Source organism: Carex rostrata, chromosome 5, assembly GCF_964058835.1.
Source record: "Carex rostrata chromosome 5, lpCarRost1.2, whole genome shotgun sequence".
In the NCBI taxonomy this organism is placed as follows: domain Eukaryota; kingdom Viridiplantae; phylum Streptophyta; class Magnoliopsida; order Poales; family Cyperaceae; genus Carex; species Carex rostrata.
This window is the reverse complement of record NC_135922.1, coordinates 7,930,024-7,957,113: the sequence shown is the minus strand read 5'-3', so window position 1 is coordinate 7,957,113 and position 27,090 is coordinate 7,930,024. Positions and strand designations below refer to the sequence as shown.

The following is a 27,090-nucleotide window of genomic DNA, read 5'->3' as shown; positions in this document are numbered from 1 at the left end:
GGTATGGTTATAGGTTGTGTTGATCTATTATGATCTGATTTTGATTGAAAGTCACCACGAACTATGTATGTGAATGGATTTACGAAGTTAAGCACTTTGATCCAATGAATTTGCAAAGTCGGGCTGTATGCTGACTTTGATTCTCAGGATCCTAAATGGCCTTAGGTGAACGGCCCTCGATGTTTCCCAGTACCGGTTGGGACGAGGGAGGGTGATTATGTTATGAGGTGTGAATTGGAATCGTGGGTGACATGTCTAACGTCTGTGGCTCGGTGGCATTCTCCTACGTGTTAATGCATTTGGAAGGTCAATTGAATATTGCGAATATTGGAAACGATTCTAAAGAGAATTTTCTTTATATGATTTGAAGCAGACCTTAATAAACGGTTAAGCCAAGCGATTACAGATGGTGTCAGATAAAGGGTCCAGCTCGGTTGGCCATCTGTAGGTGTCAGTAACCCTACAGATGTGGGTTTGATAAAGGGTCCAGCTCGAAAGAACATCTGTAATTGCTACAAGCCCTAATGAATTGAGTTAAGCCAAAATATCTGTTGTGTTTGAAATTCATCTTGGAAATTCCGTAAACTGTGATTCATTTGATTAATTGTTGTCGAGCATTGGCATTCTATTATTTATGAATATATATCTGTTTGAACTGTTTTGGTTTGGGTTTCATTGTTGAATATAGAGTTTGATTGCAAGTCTAATAATCTAAACTGTGGCAAATTTCGCACTGGGAATTTATTCTCACCCCCACCCTTTGGGTTACTTTACAGGTACTGGTGCGACTGATTCCGGAGAGGCACGAGAGTAGTAGGCCTTAGTAGCTTACCACTTGATAACCCTAGATATATTTTGTTTTATAGATTTAGGGTAGGCCTCATGGTTGGTATCTGGATGTGATACTTTTGTTGTATTATTTACTGTCCAGACTGTGTACTCTGATTTTATATTAGAAACTTGTTTCTATTGCTTGTTGTTGTGTTTGAATTGTGTAATTGCCTTGTAAGCATACACGGCGTTGTATGCTTACGGCGGGGGACTGTTACGACCCGTGGCCGCGGGGTGTGACAGAAATGAACTTTCTTATAATTATTTAGAAATAAAAGGGAGGAAAACTTTGCATTGGTATTAATTATTTAGAATTTTTAGTACAGTAATGTTATGATAATATTTGATCATTAATTCCGTAAGATTTCCAGAGCTATAATTTTGATGATTATCAAATTATATATTAAAGTAGCCCAGGTTAATTGTTATAATTTATACAAATAATGGGCGTTAGTTAGAAGAGTATATTTTGCTAGAATAAAAAAGTAATTATTCCTTTCTTTTTGTTGTACCGTTTTCTTTTTATTTTCATTTCTCTTTTGTAAATTTGAAGCTTTATTAATTATTCAAAAGAGGTGGAGAATAATGGCCAGACAATGAATGGCACTGCTTTTGCTTTGTGCGATGTGGACACCCATATGTTTTATCTTTAATAATTCCATTGTTTTTGCTTTGAGCTATGTGGACACCCTTAATTAAGTGTCATCTTTAATTAGTTCCATTCCTTTTGCTTTGATGACTTGAACAATCCATTGCTTGAGCGACCAGCCATTGGTTACTTGTTACAAACATAGTTTTTTTTTTGGCCAGGTCTTTTTGTACATGAACGTTATGATATATTTGATCAGTAATTCCCCAAGATTTGGAAAGGTATTTATTTTATTATTATGAAATTATATTTTATCTGAGCTAAGGTTGATATAATTTAACAAATATTGTTCGTTAGATCAAAGAGTATATTTTGCTAGGAAAAGAGTAATTATTCCTTTCGTTCTGTCATTTACCTTTTTTCTTTTTTGTTTCTCTTTATTTAATGGAAAGAGATTGGGATTGTTGAAGAATGTGGTAATTTTGAATTATTGGGATTTTAGTATACTTTACCGTAATAATCCAAAACAATATTGGATATAAAACTTCCCGAAATTTTAATTAATAGAAAATTAATTAAATGAATATTGATAATGGAGAATGAATTTGAGTTTTTTCGAGATATAGATAAAACGTGATAGTTTATAATGTCCTCTGGACGTTATAGACTATCACAGCCTGATTAGCGATAAACTAATTGCCGCACTTATTAATTAACTAAAAAAAAAATTAATGGACGTGATAGAGTATCACGTCCAGACAAGTCCGCAGTGTTAGTATTTCTGTTCAGATCCAACAGAAACATTAATAATACAATAAAAGTACGAGAATGATAGCTAGATATATAATCTATATATATGTGATGAATTTGAAGATTTTGAATTGCAGAGTTATCTGAGACTCAAAAGAGCCATAAATTAACTTTGGATAATCTTCGTCAAGCATACTTTTTTTTTTTTTTACAACAATGGTTAAATAAAATAAAAAATAATTCTGTTGGTGTATGAATGTCATATGTTACTAGTCTAATTAGTTATTGATTATAGGATTAGAATAAAATCATACAAACTTAAAGTTGTTATAATAATTCTTTCTCAAGAAAAGTTTAATGATCTATTCTTGGCAAATAGCCTTGTTGGGTCATGTGTTATTCAATCTGTACCTTTTCAATATAATTTATTTTCAAAGGAACCCTTAGGTTTCCCTACAAGTTTGCTCTGTTTATTCTCAAGCTAAGTATCACACTTTTTGCAGAAAAAATCTGCAACCTAAGCCAAACATTCATCTTGGTAACCATTCGGACGTTAATATTGAACTTGGCTTAAACACCGTGAGCCAAGCCTGGAAGAGAAGAACCTGTGCTCTTCAAAAGAATAAAAAAAAGCAAAGAAAGAGGCCTACCTCTCTATTCCTCTTTCAAAGATACACTAACAACAGTGCAACGGAGCCAATACGCTAGTTTATTCTTTATCTTTTTATATTTATACAAGTCCCAAGCTTGGAAGAAAGAACCTGTGCTCTTCACATACCAATATCTGTCATCCCAGTATCGACGCATCAATCAAAGAAAAAGAAAAACAAGCAAAGAATGATGCCTGTCTCTTCATTCCTTTTTCAATGATGCTTATTATTTTTCCTTTCCTTTTTTTTTAATTTAAACTTCAACAATGCTCTCTATATATAACCATCTCAGGCAACTCTACCAAGCATCCTCAAGCACAGAGCTAATTCACTTTTAATCACCCCTCTCCCCCCCGCAACACACACAGACACACACGCAACCAAAAAAAAAAAAAAAAGAGAAAGACACTCCCCACAATCAGAAACACATGGCAGAGTCAGCTGTGGGCTATTTGTTGCAAAAGCTTGCTGATACCTTGCTGAAGAAAGCTCAGGAACTGCAAGCTGTGAGTCGCCAGATTGAGCAGATGCAGAAGGAGCTTCTCTTGATCCAAGCCTATCTAAGAGATGCCGATTCAAAGAGTAACAAAAATCAATCGGTAAAAGTGTGGGTTAAGCAAGTCAGAGACATTGCCCACAGAATAGAAGATGTGATTGACACCTTCCTGGTTGAGATTGAAGAAAACCATCCAAAAAGTTCGCCCTGGTACCGTAAAATTTGTATGTGGTTAAAAATTAACAAGCTGAAGCTGAAGCTGAGTGGTGACCTCGAAGAAATCACACAGGCTCTCAAAAATATTTATCAGCTTCGAATCAACTTGGAAATTACGATTCGGGGTGCTGATAATGAACAAATTGGTCCGGTACCTTTTAGGCCAACAAAACCTACTGATGTTGATGATTCAGAAGTTGTGGGCCTTGAGGATGACAAGCGCAACATTATCAAGCAGCTGCTCGACACGAACATTTCAAGGCAGATGGTGCTCTCAATTGTGGGTCCTGGCGGCCTCGGGAAGACAACCTTGGCCCAAAAAGTGTTCAAAAGGTGCACATTCTCTCTTCTAAAATCATGTTTTATTTTAGTGTGTAAAGAGCGTAATTTTTGTGTGGAAGAATCTAACACAAGAAAATTGCTAAATCCAAAACCAAATTTATTCCTTCGTTTAGTTTTTATTTTTCCTTTCTCAAGAAGTGATGAAATACTTCAATTCTTCATTCCTAATAGCAATCATTTACCTTGCATATAATCGTTATACCAAGAACAACCTGCCACGTATTATTTTAATGGTGAACAAAATCCAGCATTTTCGTTCAAGAAAAACTTATATCTAACCATTCATTTTTCTAATCGCAGTGCGGAATTGGAACGGCATTTCGATTGTCGCACATGGGTGTCCATTTCTCAAAAGTTCAATATAAATGATATCTTCCGAAAAATTCTTTACTCAATCGAACCCACAATGGAAAAACAAAATCCACCCGTAACTGATGAGAATTTACAGGCCGAGCTTCAGAAATCCTTGACCTCCAAGAGGTACCTAATTATCCTTGATGATGTGTGGAGGGATAGTGATTGGGAACAATTGAAAAAAGGATTACCTGACCCAAAAAATGCCAGCCGTGTGATAATTACTAGCAGATCAGTTGATGTTGCTCTCGTGGCAGATTGCAATACACAACCATATAAACTCCGTTACCTAAATGCTGATGAGAGTATAGCGCTCCTCTTCATAAAGGCTTTCCAACAACATATACAACCTAAGAAATACCCTCATGATCTCTTACAAGTTGCCGAAAAATTAACAAAGAAATGTGGTGGCCTACCTTTGGCATTAGTTGTGCTTGGCGGTATCCTCTCAAGGAAAGAGCGCAACTACACTGCCTGGAATACAACTGAGGAGACCATGGATTGGCACGATGAAGCTGGGAAGAAGTGCTCGCAGGTCCTAGCCATGAGTTATGAAGACTTGCCTTATCAACTCAAACCATGTTTTCTTTATTTTGCTTCTTTTCCAGAAGATTATAAGATTTCGGGAGAGCACGTTACGAGAATGTGGATGGCTGAAGGATTCATACCGAAAGATGGTGCTAGAACAATAGAGGACCGAGCGGAGAAATGCCTTGAAGAGCTAGTGCAAAGGTACATCCTTTTTCAGTTCTATTTTTTAAGCTACTTATCAGTAGATCTCCGCTTAATTCAATTGGTGTCCCGTACACACATGGTCAAGGATAATACCAAACAAATTTTATTTTATATATATAAGAATATTTGCATGAAATTTAGTATCGTTTAATGCATAAAGGTCAAGGATTGTACCTCACAGAAATACTTAATTTGTACGATTTTCTTTCTGTTATATATATTGGTGCTAAGGAATTAGTTGGTATCTCTTAATACATAGTTAGATATTATTAACATTTAGCTAGATATTATACAATTATTAGTGTGCAGAATAGATGACCGTGTTGAACAGGAAAATAATTCGATACTAAACCATTTTCATTTTTTTTTTCTCTTGCATGTTGCAAGTACAAATGTCATTTATTGGTCCTTAGCAAGAGTACGTATATATAATATACAAATGCAGTTTCCGAATGTGCGAGGGAAACACCAAATGATAATAACTAGTGAATTCAAATGCTAAAAACAATAAGCTTAAGCAGAGACGTATACTTGGATTTTATTGGTATGATTAGCGGGTTGTGGATTGTCGTGAATAAATTAATTCAGACTGTAGACTATTCATAGGTAGGCAAAATTTTCTCTAGAGATTTTTTTGAAAAATATTTTATTAAAAAATATTCCTATAAACCAACATATTTTGTAAAAAAAAAAAATTAATGGGATTCTTTTTTAGAAAAATTACAATAATATTCATAATTTAGTTGGAAACTACAATTAAATTAAAATTCAATGAATAACGAGGAAGAGATCTGAATACATATATACTAACATAAATTAATTGGCTGACAAAATTAAGTAATTAAATTGACAATGACAACACCCACCCGTGCAACTAATAACCTATGTAGTTCACAGGAGGTGACGAAAAAGGGAGGTGAAGGATATATGAGGAAATAGAAATAAAGAGAACAGTGAGTTACTATTTTTTTTTTTTATTCTTATATTTGATTGATCTTGTCCTCTTCCGTTACACTATAATTTGAAGAGTAAAAAATAAAAATTATAGAAGATTACAGTAAGTCAAAAGAATAACGTTTGTCTATTAAATTTTCAATCAAATAAAAACTATTTATGAAATTTTCTCTCTTGACTTGCCACTTTTCCTCTGCCCTTCATCCAATTAAACAAGACATAATAGTAGATCTAGAAATCCATAACCAACAAAATTTTATTTTAAACGAGTGAAGCACTAAGATAGCCTATACATAGGTTGGCTACTCTACTTATATAAGCATATGAGGGAATATGCTTATAAGTTATTTTTGCGTTTTGAATGTCCAAATTATCAATTCGAAGCGTTCAACATGTTCTCCATATTAGAGTATGCTAGGAGACCAAGATTTACATTTTTTGGAATTTTTTTACTATTTTTTAAGAATTTTTCAAAACAGTGTTTTTGAAAACTTTTTATTATTTTTTTAGATCTTTTTTAATTACCATGTTAAAACCCTGTTTTGTACAATTTTAAAAAAATAGTAAAAAAATTTCAAAAAAAATGTAAAATTTGGTCTCCAAGCACATTCTAATATAGATAAATTTTGAAGCAAAGAGAAACATGTTTGGATAATAAAACTGATTAAAATTCCGGTCCATTAATCCTGGTCCAAACTTTGGATCTGGATCATTGATCCTGATTCTTCTAGTGCATTCAAATTCTAAGGTATTCCATCTATTTTTCTATATTGTTTAATAATAATCTCTAAAAATAAAAAAAATTATTCTCTCTTCTCGTTTATAACTCCAACCAATGATCTAAAAATGAAAAAGTTTGGATCGGTGAAACTTAATTTTATCGATCTAAAATTTTGATAGCTAAAATTTCATCCTTTTATGCATCAAAAAGTTGAGAAACTCTTGAACTTTCTCTCTTATTTTATAATATTTTCTATAAATAAAAAGAAATTCCTTTGTAACGAATGGGTTGGGTTGGGTTGGATTGTCTTTTTGCTTGTCGATCTAGGTGTTGTAATTATTGAGTTTTCTCATAGGTTCTTAATTTTGACCGTCTACTTGGTAACTGGTAATGACTAATTTTTTTTTAATGTGTTTTTTTACTATTTTGCTGCTGACAAAAGGGGTGGAAATAGTGCCAAATCCAAGCTTTGAACAACGCTTTACTTAACATCTGACAAAAGCCTCAAACTTTACTAAAATTATTACAAATTATACTTGTACATTTGATAAACAAATCAGAAAAAAAAAAATTAAAAAAATTCTGCAAGTGAGCCAATTGTTAAGTTCTCATTCAACCGAATTTTTTTTCTTACCATCTTTAACAAAAAATAACCAGCATTTTAGAAAAAAAAAAAAAAAAAATCCAAAACTACTAGTTCCATAGACAACGTTCGTAGTTTGGGATTTTGTTTTCTCAAAACGCTGGTTATTTAATTTTCTTTTTCTTTTATTTGAAAGATGGTAAGAAAAAAAAATTGACTCGTTCAAATACATTGCAAGTTGCTTTTAAAAAAATTAAATAAATAAATAACCACATGATAATTTGCACATGTACAGGAGTTTGTCCTCCTGCTAACTTGAATCCAAAACTGTTATGCTTTCACTATTTTGCTAAAAAATGAAATGTTTTAACAAACTAATAATGCAAGAACTTTATCTAGTTGGGAAACAAAATTTTCGTACTACTATCTAAATAACAAATTAATACCATGAGTATTAGATGTAGTTTTTAGCATGGTTTGGAAATTCGGCCGATTCTGAGTTGATTCGGCCGAGTCAACTTGGTATATGTTAGGTCCAATCCGAGTTTCACCCAAGTCTCGCGCCTATGATATTTTTTCATCAAAATTTAGTTAAATGGTGTTTGATTTGGCCGAGTTATCCGATTTTCAGGTCGAGTCAAGCCCGAGTCAGGGCAAGTTCTTTGATTATTTTACTTTTTTTTCTGGCAATTGTTGGTCTACGATTTCAAATCACAAAAAAAAAAAATCAAATTATGCAAACAAAATTTAAACTAGAAAAAAAACTTAACACATAACTTGTCAAGATAATCCAGTACTAAATTTATGCTGCCAATATAATTATGTTTTTCTATGCATAAATTATAACTAGCTTGCATAAAAAGTGTGTTCTATAATTCTTATATTATATTATATAATTAGTGGATTATTTTAGTATAATCTTTTGTTTTGACATAGTTTTCTTACAAATTATTTTTTTTATCAATTTTTTCTTATATTTTGACTACAAATCAAGCTTCTGTCAAAAAAAATCTGACCTTCTGATATGATTCTTCCTATCACAACAAGAATGAGACACCTTTCGCGAGGATAAAAAAGTGACTTTTTGCGACGGACTACTCTCATTCTTCAGCTTTTTCTTTTTGCGACGGTACTTTTCGCGAGGGAGTACCGTCATAAATTTGCTTTTTCTCTCGCAAAAAGTATCTACATTGTTGTAGTGTATTCTGGCTGATTCATCCGATTCCAATTCCATGATCAAGAATCTGATTCCGATTCCGAGTTTCAGAACCATGGTTTTTAGACCTAAATAAAAGAGGACAGCCATATATAAACAGCATTTTTAATTTTATCCATATAAAAAAATATATAATGTAACATATATAATATATTAGCTGAGTAAGAATTTTTATTCAACTTATATATTAGCTGAGTAAGAATTTTTATAATAATAACTTCAGCATTTGCAGTTGCCTAAATATATTTTATATTTCTATCACTGCATATCGGAAATGCTAGTGGGACCTCCGTAAGAAATACCTACTTATATATATTGAGCATTCATCATTTATAAAAACTTTCTTTGGACCAAAGATAGCGAAGCGTTTATCATTTTTTATTTTAATTTGACTTAAAAGAAATACCAGCTTATTCATAAACTAATATTTCCCTACTTCTTTAATGTCAATTTGTATGAAAAATATTATTGTAGGTGCTTGATTCAAGTTACCGGAAAATCATGGAACGGCTACTGTGAATACTGCAATATGCACGATCTTCTACGGGTTTTGGCTATCACCAAAGCCAAAGAGGAGAACTTCTTCACCGTATTCTCAAAAGAAGGCGAAGATGTTGACCAACTACCTGCTATAAAACCACGCCGTGCGGCACTGCAATTTTCCACTCTCACACAGGATGGTGTTTATTCAGAAAACACTCGTTCTTTACTCTGTTTTGGTTTTGGCCGATCTTCATCAAATGATTGTGGCTTTAGCAAATTAAATTATAGTGGCTTTAGTCTACTTAGAGTGTTAACCTTGCAGAGTGTTGACATGACCAAATTCACCCAGAGACAGTGGCCGAAGGGCTTGGTACATTTGAGGTATTTGGGTTTAAGAGACTGTCGGATTCCAAAGGATTTACTTAAGAACTTTTCCTTTTATAATCTAGAAACCATTGATTTAAAGGGGTCAGTTTCTGAGGAAGGCATTATTGTTTTGGATGTCCTAATTCCAACTCTAAAACATGTATATGGTTTCTGGAATTTCTATTTGCGTTTACAATGGGATCATCATACAAATCTACAAACACTTAATTATGTGCATATAGAGACAGAAATAGTGGAATTAGCCTGTTGTATCAACTTGCGTACGTTAGTGATTAACTTTCGAGGGATAAAAGATAATGAAAGGGCTCTACAAATGTGGCAAAACCTCAAGGTTGTGCTGAGAAGGACAGAACAGTTGGTCTACTTCGGTATTGTTGGATTTAATTAATGGTACGCCCGTTATGGGAAACCCAAATTCAATATCCGACCCGTTATGAAAAGATGCCAACCCTTTATGAATAGGTGCATTGGTTTTATATAAACCATTCATATCTCTCTCTCTAATATAATCAGAAAAACGTGAATAGTAACAGCCAAAAAATTAGAGAGTAAAGATAGAGAGCACCAAGAAGCACTCTGTTAAGGATTGAAGGTTTTAGGTCGTGGAAAACGCAGGGCTTCCGGCTTCGGCTTGTGATTCCTTGCAGAACCAGTGATACTGCTACGCTCGCAAGATCCGCTTCCGCACGAAGATTAACGGAGTATTTTGTAAGTTCTATCCGTTAATTAACATTGGTATCAGAGCTTTTATAGCATGTATTCTGGTTTTAATATATAACACGGATTGTTCCGAAAATTCGCCTAATTTGAAATTATAAAATTATTATTTTTTTTTTCGAAATTATTTTTCTGAAAATTTTGTATAGCAATTTTCAGATTTTTTTTTGAGAATTTCCGAAAATTAATTTCATGTTTCAGGAAAAACGAAATAATTTGAAATTATGATTTTGTTTAAAAATTATAACGAATTTTCAGATTTAATTTACAATTATTTTTTTTGTAAATTTGATCAATTTAAATACGAATTTTATTTTTTAAAAACGTATTTAATTGTATTCACTGTTTTTGGAGATTTTTTAAATGTATCTTTTGGAGATGCATTGCAAAACAGTGATGTTGTATAGTGGAAATGGGAGATGCAAAGCAAAACCATGCATTTTTAGTTGTTTATGGATCTTATACAACTGGTTGGACAATTTTTTGGTCCAAATGAATCACAACCGTCCAAAGAACCATTTTTTTCTGATTTGATGGTTCATGATCGGTGTGTACAATTTTTATACTTCTGGATTGTACAGCATCCATTTCTGGTTCAAGCAGCGCCAATGGATGGGTCCATTACTGTTTGCAATGGAGAGGTTGTATGCATCGGTTCAAACTAAATAGACTTGGTCCATTCCGGGATGGTGAACCGCGAAAAAATATTCCATTTTGAAGCCGCTGGGGCTTGAACCCTGTTGGGTCACTTGGGAAACAATGATCTTACCACTATGCCACATGCTTTTTCTTGTTCTATTATTCATTCTATAGATTATATATACTATAAAACCGAAGTTGATAAAATTTTTCTTTGCAACTGGAATATTTGTTTATATATATATTATATATATATTATATATATATTATATATATATTATATTATATTATATATTTTTTCTATTAGCCATGAAATTTTTTTTATGGCAGTACGGATTTTTTTTTTTGTTTATACAATTTTTTTTTTTTGTTTTGTTAAAATTATATATTAAATGTATAATTTTCAGTGGGAGTTTTGCACAGTGAATAATTAATAAGTAATAAAATTTATAGAATTAAATGATGATTGTGAAACTTAGTGATCTTTCGATTTTAATCTATAAGTATTATTATTATTAAATTATTTCACAGTTGTTGTAAAACTAGAATTGTTATGCTAGGTATTAAATAATTTGTATTAAGCCATCAAAACTGTGATATGTCCTAACTTAGTTTAATTATAAATTCTTAGTGAAATGGCATCTGCATCTAGGAATATTGTGGCAGAACTCAATAAGGGTGAAAAACTGAATGGCGATAATTATGAAATTTGGGCCATGAAAATTCAGTATGTCCTGGAAGAACAAGAGGTTCTTTCGGTCCTGGATCATATTCTAACCGAACCAGAAAAAGGTACAACTACAAAGCACATTGCTGATAGTGCTGCATATGAGTCCTGGAAAAAGAAGAACTCCATTGCTCGTATTACATTGCTGAGCAGTATGGATAATGATGTGATGCGTGAGTTTAGGCAACATGAGATTGCAAAAGAGATGTGGCTTGCTTTGAAGCAGAAGTTTGGTGGAACTTCTGTTACAAAACTGAGACAACTCACCATCAAGTTTGACACTTACAAGAAGCGTCCTAATCATAGCATGCGGCAACATCTCAGGGAGATGTCAAATATGATTAGTGAGTTGAAGGACGCTGGCCATGTTTTGACTGAAGAGCAACAACTTCAAGCAGTGATTCGTTCACTTCCTCATACTTGGGAACACATGAAGGTGAATCTGACCCACAATGAGAGTATTAAAACTCTCAACGATGCAGCCAGGCATCTGGAACTTGAGGAAGATCGTATTGAGGCATCCAAGCCTCAAGAAACTGAATCTGCTGTGCATTTGGCTGGTTCAAGCTCTCATGGAGGGCAAGGCCAGAAGCGTAAGTCAAATTATGGTCAGAAGGGCAAACAAGAGAAAAAGCATAAGGGGCAAGATCGTGGCAAGGGAAAGGCTTCTCAGAATTTTAAGAAGCATAATAAGGCCAAGATCAAGTGTTTCAATTGTGGCAAGAAGGGTCACTATGCTCGTGAATGCAAAGAGCCCCGCAAGGTACAAATTATAGAAAAACTTTCATATTTTTCATATGTTTCCAGTTCTGTTTTTATTGCTGATTCTCATCCTTTGTGGACTGTAGACTCAGGGGCAACATACCATGTAGCCAAAGACCGTGATTTGTTTGTGGATTTTCGTCGAATTCCGCAAGGTTCAAAATGACTTTATGTAGGAAACAACTCTCGTGTACCAGTCAAGGGTATAGGCACATGCAAGTTGGATATGCGTGATGGTCGAACCCTCCTCTTACATGATGTTCTCTTTGCACCTGACATTCGACGAAATCTTGTATCTGTAGTAGTTCTTCTTAGATTTGGATTTACTTTGAACATGTGTGGTACTAGTATTAAGTTGTATCTGGATGATGTGTGTTATGGTTATGGATATGTATCGAATGGTTTTATTATTCTGGATGTTATTAATGTGATGACTTCTTATAATACCCATTTTTCTTTATTTACATCATATGCTGATGAAAATGTTGATGTGAATGTATGGCACATGAGATTAGGCCATATTGGACAGCAACAAATGGATAGATTAGCCAAGGAAGGCATGTTAAACCAAATTGAAAGGGTTAGTCTACCAACATGTGAAAATTGTTTAAAAGGAAAAATGGCAAGAAAACCATTTGGAACAGGAACCAGGTCTGAATTTCCATTGCAATTAATTCATTCTGACATTTGTGGACCAATGAATGTGAGGGCACGACATGGAGGTAGATACTTTATCACCTTCATTGATGATTATACGCGATATGGTCACGTCTATTTGATATCTCATAAATCTGACGCTCTTGCTTGTTTCACGAAATTTATAACTTTATGTGAAAATCAATTAGACAGAAAGGTTAAGGCCTTAAGAACGGATCGCGGTCGCGAATATTTGTCTGATGAGTTCAAACAAATGTGCGAAGAAAAAGGAATACTAAGGCAACTAACCATGCCATATACTCCACAGCAAAACGGAGTGGCTGAAAGGAGAAATCGGACTCTTTTGGAAATGGTTAGGTCAATGATGGCTCAAGCAAATCTGCCAATTAATTTTTGGGGTGATGCATTATTGACTGCTGCCTATATTCTAAATCGTGTACCTTCTAAATCTGTTTCTTCAACTCCTTACGAACTTTGGACTAATAGAAAACCAGATCTTAGTAATCTGAGACCTTGGGGATGCGCTGCCTTTGTTCATGATTCGTCTCATCAACATGGTAAATTGGGTCCAAGAGGTAAAAAGAGTATATTTATACGATACTCTGAACATTCCAAAGGTTATGTGTTCATTGGTGAACAATCCAGTGGGAGTGTAACAGAATTTGAGTCCCGAGATGTCATTTTCTTAGAAAATGAATTTCCAACAAAGGGTGAGATAGGTCAGGAATTTTCTCTATATGAAGTAGAGGAGGAGCAAGATGATTTGATTGTTGCAAATCGTTTGGTGCATATTCCTGAACCTCCAACAGTATCTCATCCAAGTGGGAGCAAGTCTGTAGATGATGCTGAGCCAAGTTCAGCACAATCACAAATTAGGCATAGCAATCGTGCTAGAGTCCCTAAACGTCATTTTCCAATCGAAAATGAATCTTACATGATTGTCATGCAAGATGAAGAAGAGCCAAGAAATATTCGAGAGGCTCTCACTTGTCCTGCTAAAGAGAAATGGATGAAAGCAATGGAAGAAGAAATGGAGTCAATGAGATCAAATAGTGTTTGGGAATTAGTTGATCTCCCTGAAGGACGCAAGGCAATTGGGAACAAATGGGTTCTCAAGATTAAACGTCTAGCTGACGGCTCAATTGAGAGGTATAAGGCACGTCTTGTTGCTAAGGGGTATACACAGCAAGAAGGGATAGACTACGAAGAGACTTTCTCTCCTGTTGTAAGATTTACTTCCATACGGTTGATACTAGCTATCGTTGCCAGTTTAGATTTGGAATTGCATCAGATGGATGTTAAAACTGCATTTCTAAATGGCAATCTGGAAGAAGAAATATATATGGAACAACCTATCGGTTTTGTTGCCGAAGGACAAGAGCACAAAGTGTGCAAATTGTTGAGATCCATTTATGGTCTCAAGCAATCTTCCAGACAATGGTACATTCGGTTTCATCAAGCAATCATATCATTTGATTTCGAAATGATTGATGAAGACCATTGTGTGTATGTCAAAAGATCCAAAGACAAATTTGTGATTCTATCACTTTATGTGGATGACATACTGTTGGCTAGTAACAATAAAGAGTATGTACAAATTATTAAAGAATGGTTATCCTCCAATTTTGATATGAAGGATATGGGTGAAGCAGCATACATTCTTGGAGTGAAGATTGAAAGAGATCGTTCCAAGAAGATGTTAGCTCTATCACAAGAGCATTACATCAAGAAAGTACTTGAAAAGTTTCATATGCAAGACTGTAAACCCATTGATACTCCTATAGCAAAAGGCGAAGGTCTTAGTTTAAGAATGTGTCCAAAGACTCCAGATGAAAAAGCACAAATGGAAAAAGTTCCTTACTCAAGTGCTGTTGGCAGCCTCATGTATGCTATGATGTGTACTAGGCCAGATATCAGTTTCGCCGTTGGGATGGTGAGTAGATATCAAGCCAATCCAGGACAGTCCCATTGGAAAGCAGTAAAAAGAATACTTAGATATCTGAAAGGTACTGCGGATTATTCATTGTGTTTTCAAGGAGAAAATCTGCAACTCATGGGTTACGCAGATGCTGATTGGGGAGGAGATTTAGATGAAAGAAAATCTACCTCAGGCTATGTTTTCTTACTTAGTAATGGAGCTATCTCTTGGAGTAGTAAGAAACAGAGTTGCATATCCTTATCCACAATGGAAGCTGAATTTGTAGCATTTTCAGCAGCAGTACAAGAAGCAGTTTGGCTTAAAAGATTTTTGAATCACTTGGGTTTTGGTGAGAATGAAACTAACTCAGTGTTGGTATACAGCGATAGCCAAGCAGCAATCGCTTATACAAAAGATCCCAAGTATCACTCAAAGACCAAACACATTGATACTAAGTATAACTTCGTTAGAGACATGGTGGCGAGAAAGCAAGTTTGCATGCAGTACATATCTACACACAAAATGGTGGCAGATCCTTTTACAAAGGCAATACCTAGAGATGTGTTTATTGGCCATGTGAAATCTCTAGGGTTACGTAGATTGTAGTTATATATATATTTTGATTGAACAGTATATATTATGTATATTTGTATTTGTGGGATAAATGCAATGAATGATATTTACTTATACATTTATGTTATAATTGTTACAAATTATTTAATACCAATATATTTAGCATAACACATGAGATATAAAATGAAAGGTATGTCAGACAGTTGATTGGCCTTCTCACACAGGCAATCGCTTCTATGTCTTGGTAGGACATAGAAATAAGATTGATTTTAAGCTAGACATGATACAAAATGTGAGAGCAAGTGCTTAAAATATACATCGCCTTGATAAAGAATCAAGATGAGGTCATATAAATATATTATTATGACCGAAGGTGAAATACCCACTATTCACCTTAACTGTCTTATGCCAAGTGGGAGTCCTGTTAGTGAATTTATATGATAAGTAGAGTTGTGGACTCAAGTTAGATATTATGTATATCTGAACTATCACTTGTACGGTTTTGGATTTTAAATTAGACATACGCTCCATAAGAAATGGAGAATAATACCGTAACATATGTTTCATACCATATGTGCAATTGACCAACAGGGTAACAGAAGATATGATCTCTTCTTCTTTGTTGTGTGAGACCCGCGAGATAAAAAGGATCTCATAGTACTCTTCGATTTTTTACTAAATACTTGAAGTTTCTTTTCAATTAGTTATTTTGGAATGTTACCAATGATCATGTATGATGCGATCTAATGGAACATATCTGAATAGAAAATTGATTTGGAATTAAGAGATTCTAGATAAAAGAAAAAGATCATTTGAGTGTTACATTAGGTTATATTCACTGGTGCACCAATTATGTTTATGTAACATAATTGTGAATATATAAGTATGGTTGTATCAATAAATAAAAGAGATCCTGTAATACTTAAAAATGTAATTTAATGATCTGGGGTACTGCATATTTGCTCTACTTAGATGTTGTTATACATACCTAACAGTTGGATAACAACATAGACTCTCAAATTAAGATATGCTGGTCACGGCCTATTTCCTTGTATGAATTTTAACAGAGATTAGAGATTACGTTCTCTTAGTTTATAGCGGGTATCCCATTTTGTGCGAGTGGGAGATGTTGGATTTAATTAATGGTACGCCCGTTATGGGAAACCCAAATTCAATATCCGACCCGTTATGAAAAGATGCCAACCCTTTATGAATAGGTGCATTGGTTTTATATAAACCATTCATATCTCTCTCTCTAATATAATCAGAAAAACGTGAATAGTAACAGCCAAAAAATTAGAGAGTAAAGATAGAGAGCACCAAGAAGCACTCTGTTAAGGATTGAAGGTTTTAGGTCGTGGAAAACGCAGGGCTTCCGGCTTCGGCTTGTGATTCCTTGCAGAACCAGTGATACTGCTACGCTCGCAAGATCCGCTTCCGCACGAAGATTAACGGAGTATTTTGTAAGTTCTATCCGTTAATTAACAGGTATTGAACAGTTCGGTAATATAATGAGAAGGAGGTTGCTACCATTTGGTGGTACAACAGACTTACCTTGTCATGGGAAGATACAAAATCTATATCTCAAAGGAAAGTGGATAAGAGATATATGTGTTCCAAGTGTTGAGATGTTCCCACCAAACCTAATCAAATTGAAGCTCACATCGTCTAAACTTGAGGAAGATCCAATGCCCATATTGGAGAAGCTGCTGAGCCTCAGGATACTTCATTTAGGTACTGCATCATATGTGGGAACTAAGTTGATTTGTTCAACCGGAGGGTTTCCTAACCTCGAAATACTGAGGCTTCAGTGGCTGCCAAGTCTATGTCATTGGGACATAGAAGAGGGAGCTATGCCCGTCCTTCGTCACCTCATAATTGATGCATGTCTGAGGCTGAACGCACTTCCCGAACTACAAAAGGTGCCGACTCTTCAAGAGTTAGTAGTAAATTTCCCCTCAGGTGAGCTACGCGAATCTATGCGAGGAGATAACGATCTCCACAAAATTAAGCATATCCCATTTGTGCATATACGGCCGTGAAACCTCATGCTCTTCTTTGGTTGTAAGTAACATTTCTTTACTTGATTCCTGCTCATATATACCTTGCTATTATTTTCATTGTAATTAATTGTTCTACTCTTAATTATTGCATGGTACGCAAAACAATAAAAGGAGACAACACAAATTAAAGAATGCAAGTAAAGACGAATTAACGGTTATATTTTGAGTCTCAATGATTGTAAGTTCCCCTTTTCAGTTTGTAGTTCCGAGGTGGTTCAAATTTTCCTACTTTCTTGTTAGTTATGTTTAATTTTCTATGAAGAGGGATCAAGTTACAATAATTTTTGAGTTACAACAAGTTACAACAACTATTTTTTACATTTTCAAACTCCAAATCATTAATCCAAACCGTTAAATGTGATCTCTACAATAAAATGTGCTTGGAGATCAAATTTTACATTTTTTGGAATTTTTTTACTATTTATTAAGATGAATACAAAAATTAGTCAAATTCAGACTATTGAATTTTGTACTCATCTTAATAAATAGTAAAAAAATTACAAGAAATGTAAAATTTGGTCTCCAAGCACATTTTATTATAGATATCGCATTTAATGGTTTGGATCGACGATTTTGACTTTGAAAATGTAGAAAATAATTGTTGTAACTTGATCCCTCCCCATTTTCTATAGTCCGTACTTTTCATTTTTATTTAATTTTAATTGTACTCTTTTATTTTCAATGGGTTGATGTTATTTATTTATTTATGTAACGTGATGAATGATTTCTTTTATCATTGTTGTTAGTATCTTTTATCAATGTTTGTGATGTGATTTACAAGAAAATTGCTAAATCCGAAACCAACTAGTTGTTAGGAAGTCAACTGTCCAAATTGAATCCTTTGTTTAGATTTTATTATTTTTCCTTTCTCGACCAAGAAGTGATGAAATACTTCAATTATTCATTGCTATTAGCAATCATTTACCTTGCTTGTAATCGTTATACCAAGAGCAACCTGCCACAATTGTTTTTAATTGTGAACAAAATCCAGCATTTTCATTCAACAAAAACTTATATCGATTGTCGCAGTACATGAATGTCCATTTCTAACCATTCATTTTTCTAACCACAGTGCGGAACTGGAACGGCATTTCAATTGTCGCACATGGGTGTCCATTTCTCAAAAGTTCAATATAAATGATAACTTCAGAAAAATTCTTTACTCAATGATTACTGTTAGTTTAGACTCTTCTAAGAATATAATCATCTGAAAGAGGATGGAAGAAAAGCATAATAAATTATAAAAAAAACCAATACATGAAGAAAAGCTGCTGGGCAAAATTAAAAGTCACATGAATCCCTCATACACATGTAGGGGGTTTCAATGATACTCTTATAACCGTTTGCCAAAGAATAATAAATGGTCACTTAAATTTGGTGTTTACGTTTTTCTAAACAAAAATTTAAAATTTAATCAGTCAATCAAAACCACTCAAGACAATCAACCCCAAGCCTTAATTAAATTACTTATAGGACCCTGCCAGTTCAAGTTCTGGTAAATCTACAAGTCAGTTATAGCACAGCAACACTCAGGATCGCAATCACAGCATTCAGACAGAGAATTCGGTCAACCAACACAAACAAGCATAACTACATGAAGCAAGGGCACCACACAGGTGCTGTACCAGCAAAAAGGAAAACAATAGCAAGGACAAGGTCGGAATCGAAACAAGGCACAAGCCGGCATGACATCAATGATCATATCGAACGTCAAATTCGGGTAATTTGTACAGCACCAAACATCAACAGCGACAAGGTAAAAATCAAGCACAATAGTGCACGGCACAAGGAAAGATAACCTAACAAATTGCCTCCAGAAAAATCAACAACCCGTGCGGTCAATCATAATCATCAGATAAGGCACAAATCGAACAATAAAACAAGCAATTGAAGGGTTACCCGAGGTTTAGGTGTCTCTCTTTTAAACGGCCGGTACCAAGGCAGCAACGTCGCCCCGCCTCGCAACCGTCCCAAATCAACAAGCAACGAAAATCAGAAAGCACCGAATCACAGCCAAGAGACACAATATGCACCGAATTTCTCAAGATTTCAGGTAATTAGCACTTAATCAGAAGAAAACAGGGCAAAAATAAAAAAGAGCGAGAGAGAGAGAGAGACTATTTTCCTCTCTCCCATGCATTGCCCCTGTCCGCTCATTGCAAGAGAGGGAGAGTTTTGAGGGTTTTGTTTGTTTTTTTTCATCTTTTTTCTCTGAGGGAAGCTTTTTATTCGGAAATAGCAGAATGGGGGCAGTATTAATTGAGCATTTGTTTTTCAAAAATGCAAACAAACAAAGAGATATTATAATAAAAGAGTTATGAAGCCTCTTTTCAAACTGTGAACTGACACGTGTCCTCCTTTCCTCAACGCGCCTCCACCTGTCTCTGATGGACGGTCCTGATCTACCCTAAAAGACTATTTTTTTCCTTTCCCTAGGCCTTGGGTTGACAAACCCCCGTCATTTTAGGTTTTTCTTTTAAATTGGATTGAATTAAATTGCTTTTCTTTTGTTTTAATGATAATTCATCTCACCTGATTTTATAAGGTAGTAATTTTGAATAGGATTTTAGACTAACTGATATGAACATAAAATTAAATAAAAAATATATATGATTGTAGAACTTGATAATCACGCAAGAGAGAGTCGTTCTCTGACAGGGAGAGAGCGGGAATTTCATTTTTCCTTCTCCACGAAGAAAGAGAGGGGAGGGAGCGGAGGGCCCAATTGCAGGGGCCGAAAGAAAGAGAGAGACGGAGGAAGAGATTCTCTAAAGAAGATGGTTTGCTTTGAGATTCATGCAGAGTATATCAAGGGTCAAAAAAATTCCACTTTCAAAAATTGAATTCTATGATTAATTGTGTCACACCCAAATCCACCGGGTCTGACAGCCTGCCGCGTGTATAAATCAAGCGTCACATATACACGCAAAGCAGTGGATCTTTTATATGCATTACCAATATCCTCATTTGCTGCGTCCGAAATATAAACCTGAAAATAATCGGGAAGAGGGGGTGAGAATAAATTCTCAGTGCGAAATTTGCCACAGTTTAGATTATTGGACTTGCAATCAGAAATATTCAAAAATGAAACCCAAACAATAACAGTTCAAACAGATATATATATAATTATAAATAACAGAATGCCAATGCTCGACAACAGTTTAATCAACCTGAAACACAGTTTACGGAATTTCCAAGATTAATTTCAAACACAACATATATTTTGGCTTAACTTGATTCATAACTCAGTTCATTAGGGCTTGTAGCAATTACAGATGTTCTTTCGAGCTGAACCTTTATCAAACCCACATCTGTAGGGTTACTGACACCTACAGATGGCCAACCGCTGGACCCTTTATCTGACACCCATCTGCAATCGCTTGGCTTAACAGTTTATTAAGGTCTGGTTCGAATCATATAAAGAAAATCCACTTTGGAATCATTCCAATAGTCGTAACATTCAATTGACCTTTCCAAATGCATTAACACGTAGGAAAATGCCACCGAGCCATAGACGTTACAATTGTCACCCACGACCTCAAATCACATATCATAACATATCACATATCATCACATAATCACCCTCCCTCGTCCCAACTGGTACTGGGAATATCGAGGGCCGTTCACCTAAGGCCATTAGGATCCTGGGAATCCAAGTCAGCATACAGCCCGACTTGGCAAATTCATTGGATCCAAGTGCTTAACTTCGTAAATTCATTCACATACATATCAAATCAAATCAAATCAAATCAAATCAAATCAAATCAAATCGTGGTGACTTTCAATCAAATCAGATCATAATCGATCGACACAACCTACAACCATACCAGCATGCAAATCACTCAAGTCACATCAATTCGAGTCTAATTTGATTGGGCTATGCAAATGTTATACACAATTCAATGATGCAATCAATGATATTCAACATGACAAACGAAAACACAGTTTAATTCCTGAAAATAAAGTATCAAACAAGTCCAAGAATCCCGCACCTTATTATGACGAGCGTACCGCTTAATTTAAAGATCAGGCGTCTCGAATTGCCTCCCGAAATCTGGCTCGACTGAGCCTACACCTATATTATACGTTTACTTGGTTTAGTTCGGTTACATTATCAAAACTTAAATTCCAAAAGCCGTCTTTTAATTCGTCAATTCTTTTATACCTTTCAGCTCATGTATAATCATTTAATTCACATCCAATTCCAAATTTACATATACACATCATGTCATATTCATTTCAATATTACAAGGCTTATGAAATTTCAAATCCAATTCACCTTATTTATCCAATTAAACATTCAAAGGCCCAATTTACTCAATTATTTCACTTTGGCCCATTTACGTATCAATTATCTTATTCCAATTCAACTTAATTAAAGACCCATAATTTGGCAACGGTTTACGCCTCTAATTAACAATTCACCATTTACTCAAAGTCCATTTATAACATTTGAATTTCAGTCCTCTTTACAATTATTTAAATTCACATATGGCTCAAATTATAATACTTCACATGCATGACCGGCCATAGCCTCAAACAATTTACATCTTACAATTTGGTCCCTTATATTTATACAACTCACATAGGCCTTATATTTTATAATTCATACCCCTAAATATAATTAATTTGCAATATGGTCCCTGTCAAGTAAGTGTCTGGTAAATCAATTCAGAACCATACTAGTATCTACACTGGACAGGTACACTAGTACCAGCACCACGCAAGTCATCACAGAAATCAAACGCCCAGTCACAATAACAGACAATACCATTTCAAACAAATCATTTCTTACATTTCAGTCCCTTTAATTCATACAAATCACTATGATCATATATTTTACAATTCCGATCATTTATAAAAAAAAATCATTTTTGCAATAACCCCTTATACTTAATTTATTCGAGCAATTCGATCGAGTCGGGAAAATCAACAACCCGTACTCGAAACTAACAATTTCACATCCTACGACATTAATCAATTCATCAAAACACAAATCAAGAATTTTAGAAATTAACCGAAAGAGAAAATGTCGAAAGAAAGTGATCGGTTCCGAGGATTTCGTCTCGCCTTGTGGCCACCAAAATTGAATCAACCACCACAGATTTAGCGTCTCCAACCACCATATTAGCACCAAGAGACACCCGATTAGCACCCGCAAGCAATAAGGACGGACCCCCAATTTCTAGGGTTTCACGGGAGGGGAGGGGAGGCGGGAAAAGAGGAGGGGCAGGGGTTTCGGCCGGGTCTGGTGGGTCGGACCGAGAAGGAAAGAGAAGAGGGAGTGGGGCGGCGGCGGCGGCTGGCCGTGGCAGCGGCGGAAAGGGAGGGGCAGAGCCCTGTTTTTGGCGGAGAAGGGAGGAGAGGGGGCGGGGGCTGCAACTCTCACGGCCAGAGAAGAGAGGAGAGCAAGGGGAGCGGTTTCGGTGGGTTCGCCGGCGACGGGAAAGGGGAGGGGCGGAGCCGCTGGGGTTTGGGGCTTGGCGTAACAGAGGGGGGGGGGGGCGCTGGGGCTTGGCGTGGGTTTCACGCACAGACAGGGAGGGAGAGAAGTGAAAGAGAGAATGGTTTTATTATTTGTACTGCTTTAAGATTCGTGCTGAACATATCTAAACGGTTTGAGATTTTCCCAAAAAGTCACGCAAATATGAGATAAGTCAGATGGTGTGAATTCCATGGACCCGAAAATTTAATTAAATGTGGTTAAGTTCTCATTTTCAATTATATTCAAAATCAAATCAATGAATAGTTTCAGGATTCGTGCAAAATTAGATCAAAGGGTTATAAATTTCAGAAGTTATATGACTTGAGCGTTTGATCTAAAAATTACGTTTCTTTTATAAATTCGAATCGAAGGTTCGTAATAATTTCATAATTAAATTCGTATGTATATCTCAAACATTTACTTCTCGATTTAAAATTCGATTGAATTATTATTCCCACTAATCTAATTAAATCAATTTCTTCTTTTCTAAAATTCAAACGAACTTGTAACGAATTTTTCTAAGTTATGAATTTACCGAATAGTTATAATTTAATATATAGTGTTATATTTTATTCTATTTTTAAACTCTAAATTTTTATGTACATAATTTCATAATTCGTTTATATCTCGAAATTTTAGGTTCTTTTTAGTCGGTCAGAAAATTTCTGAACGATCGTTAAGTTAATTAAAACTTTTTATTTAAGCCAATTGATCGATTTAACAAATTAATCATGTTTTAAAATTTCGGAATGTAACAAATTGAACCCAATAAATTCTGATTAATCAATTTGAATCGGAATATTTTTGTTTCTTTAGATTCTGTAGAAACATTGGTTGTTATTATTTTATAATTTAGTTCAATTTAATTGTATTTACCATATTAATTCTATCCGTGTTGTAAATTTTGTATTCTAATTAAATTGCATAGTATCTATGTCGAACCGAACAGTTTCAAATTAACTTTTAATTAAAATTTAACTAGGGATTCAAAAATTTTAAGTTGGTCTTATAATTATCTTCATATTTTAATCATCATTAATTTAAAAAATAATATTTTTATTAGTTGCAATTTGTAATTCGTTAATAAATTTTATTTGTTAGATCTTAGTATAAAATTATCTTTCAAAATTTACAAAGATTTAAATCAGTCTGTATTTTATTATCAATAATTTGTTTGAATTTACTATTAATCATGTTTTATAATTATTTAACAATAATTAAATCATACGGGTTATAACAATTACGAACTTATTAACTTTGAGATCCACGGAATAAACTTTCAGATCCTCATCAAGTCATTTCTTGGCATGAAAACCGACATGGAAAATGTAGTGGCAAAGGCCGAACAATTAAGCGCAGTAGTCAAATAAATAATAAAAATTCCAGTTTCAAAAATTGAATTCTATGATTAAATGAACCCAATAAATTCTAATTAATCAATTTGAATCCCAATATTTTTGTTTCTTTAGATTCTGTACAAACATTCGTTGTTATTATTTTATAATTTAGTTCAATTTAATTGTATTTACCATATTAATTCTATCCGTGTTGTAAATTTTGTATTCTAATTAAATTGCATAGTATTTATCTCGGACCGAACAGTTTCAAATTAACTTTTAATTAAAATTTAACTAGGGATTCAAAAATTTTAAGTTGGTCTTATAATTATCTTCATATTTTAATGATCATTAATTTAAAAAATAATATTTTTATTAGTTGCAATTTGTAATTCGTTAATAAATTTTATTTGTTAGATCTTAGTATAAAATTATCTTTCAAAATTTACAAAGATTTAAATCAGTCTGTATTTTATTATCAATAATTTGTTTGAATTTACTATTAATCATGTTTTATAATTATTTAACAATAATTAAATCATACGGGTTATAACAATTACGAACTAATTAACTTTGCGATCCACGGAATATATAAACTTTGAGATCCTCATCAAGCCATTTCTTGGCATGAAAACCGACATGGAAAACTTTGCATAAGGTATTAATTATTTAGATTTTTTAGTACAGTAATGTTATGATAATATTTGATGACTAATTCCGTAAGATTTCCAGACCTATACTTTTGATTATTATGAAATTATATATTAAAGTAGCCCAGGTTAATTGTTATAACTTATACAAATAATGTTTGTTAGTTAAAAGAGTATATTTTGCTAGAATCAAAGAGTAATTATTCCTTTCTTTCTGATGTACCGTTTTCTTTTCTCTTTTGTAAATTTGAAGCTTTATCTTTAATAATTCCATTGTTTTTTTGCTTTGAGCTATGTGGATAACCATCATTAAGTTTCATCTTTAATTCCATTGCTTTTGCTTTGATGACTTGAAAATTCATTGCTTGAGCAACCAGCCATTTGTTACTTGTTACAAACATAGTTTTTTTGGCTAGGTCTTTTTGTACATCAACGTTATGATATATTTGCTCAGTAATTCCCCAAGATTTGGAAAGCTATTAATTTTATTATTATGAAATTATATATTAGCTAAAGGAAATTATATATTAGCTAAAGGTTGATATAATATAACAAATATTGTTCGTGAGTTCAAAGAGTATATTTTACTGGGAAAAGAGTAATTATTCCTTCTATATATTCCTTTTGTTCTGTTGTCTACCTTTTTTCTTTTGTTTCTCTTTATTGTAAATTTGAAGTTTAATTAATCAAAAGAGACGGGGATTGTTGAAGAATGTGGTAATTTTGAATTATTGGGATTTTAGTATACTTCACCGTAATAATCTAAAACAATATTGGATATAAAACTTCACCATTAGTTGGAAGATATATAGAGGTTGGAGAGACGATAGGACCTTGATTAACTCTAATCTAATGACATGCATGACCTAATTATCGAGCCTTAAGAAATCAGAGAAGCTAGTTTTCAATTGAACCCCTGCGTTATAATAAAAAGCTAGTTTTTGGATACAGATCGGATTGTGGTAAATTCATATCGCTATCCGTATTTATTTTTTGGATACGGTTGCTGATCGCATATTACACCGATACAAATTGGATATTAAAATGATACGAATATGGATCAGATATTAACAGATATGAATACAGATACGGATATAATTCGGATATTCAATCATTATGACAAACAATATAATTTTTTTCGTGTAATTTTTACTATTTATTAAGTAACGTTGAAAATCGTTGATCCTGGCTTAACCAAACAGTAAAACTAAAATAGAAAAAAAATGGTAAAAGAATTGTTGATCCAATGTGGCTTAATAAATAGTAAAAAAAATTCAAAAAAAATATAAAATTTGGTCTCCAATCACATTTCAATATAGAGATCACATCTAACGGTTTGGATCGACTTTTTGGACTATGAAAATTGAAAAACAATTTAGTTGTGTGAGACCTCATGAACAATCGATTTGATATTAGGTAACCTCTATATATATATATATATATATATATATATATATATATATAGAGAGAGAGAGAGAGAGAGAGGAGGGATCCACTTATATATTTTTTTGGTGACATCGAATTACACGTTATATTTTTAAAGTTTTCAAAGTTCAAACAGTCAAGCCAAATTGTTCAACATCATAAATATATTAAAATGTACTTGCAGATCAAATTTTATATTTTTTCGAATTTGTTTACTATTTGTTAAGTATTATACAAAATCGTTGTTTTCAGACCATTGAATTTTTGTAGACATCTGAAGAAATAATAAAAAAATTCAAAAAAAAAATGTAAAATTTGATCTGCAAGCCCTTTTAATATATCCATTATGTTGAACGGTTTGGATTGTCTGTTTGGACTTTAAAAATGTATGGTGTAATTCGGTGTCACCAAAAAAAGATGTAAGTGGATACCTCCTCATATATATATATATAATAAAAAAATTAATTATTAACATAAAATGGTGTTGTAGTTACAATAATCGCACAAATATAGAATCCAATATACAAAAAATGGGATTCTGACATTTTGTTTTATTTTTTTTAAAGGAATAAATTGGCTTTGAATAAATCTGTGAGACATGTTGTCAAACTTCATTGTTTGATAAAATGTTACTATTATGCAATTTAGTCTTTCTGACATTATCTAATTACGAACTTATTAATTTGCAACTCTCACCCTTTGTATTCCTTTTTATTGGATGCAAGTCCCTAGAACAACCAATATATGTGAGGGTTACAGAAATTCAATACTAATTTTACATAATAACACAAAGGTAATTAACAATAAAACAAATAATTTGAGCTCAGAAC

At 33.7% G+C, this 27,090-nt stretch overlaps 1 protein-coding gene across 1 annotated transcript in view; it reads left to right on the top strand.

Moving 5' to 3' along the window:
• The first annotated feature begins 3,075 nt into the window (after window positions 1-3,075).
• LOC144553800 (putative disease resistance RPP8-like protein 2) overlaps window positions 3,076-27,090 on the top strand; it is a 61,383-nt gene continuing 37,368 nt past the window's right edge. Inside the window, exons 1-3 of the mRNA XM_078301994.1 lie at window positions 3,076-3,865; window positions 4,175-4,960; window positions 8,912-9,680. Coding sequence (XP_078158120.1) covers window positions 3,249-3,865; window positions 4,175-4,960; window positions 8,912-9,680 — 2,172 coding nt within the window. The 5' untranslated portion in view covers window positions 3,076-3,248. The remainder of the gene's footprint in view (window positions 3,866-4,174; window positions 4,961-8,911; window positions 9,681-27,090) is intronic.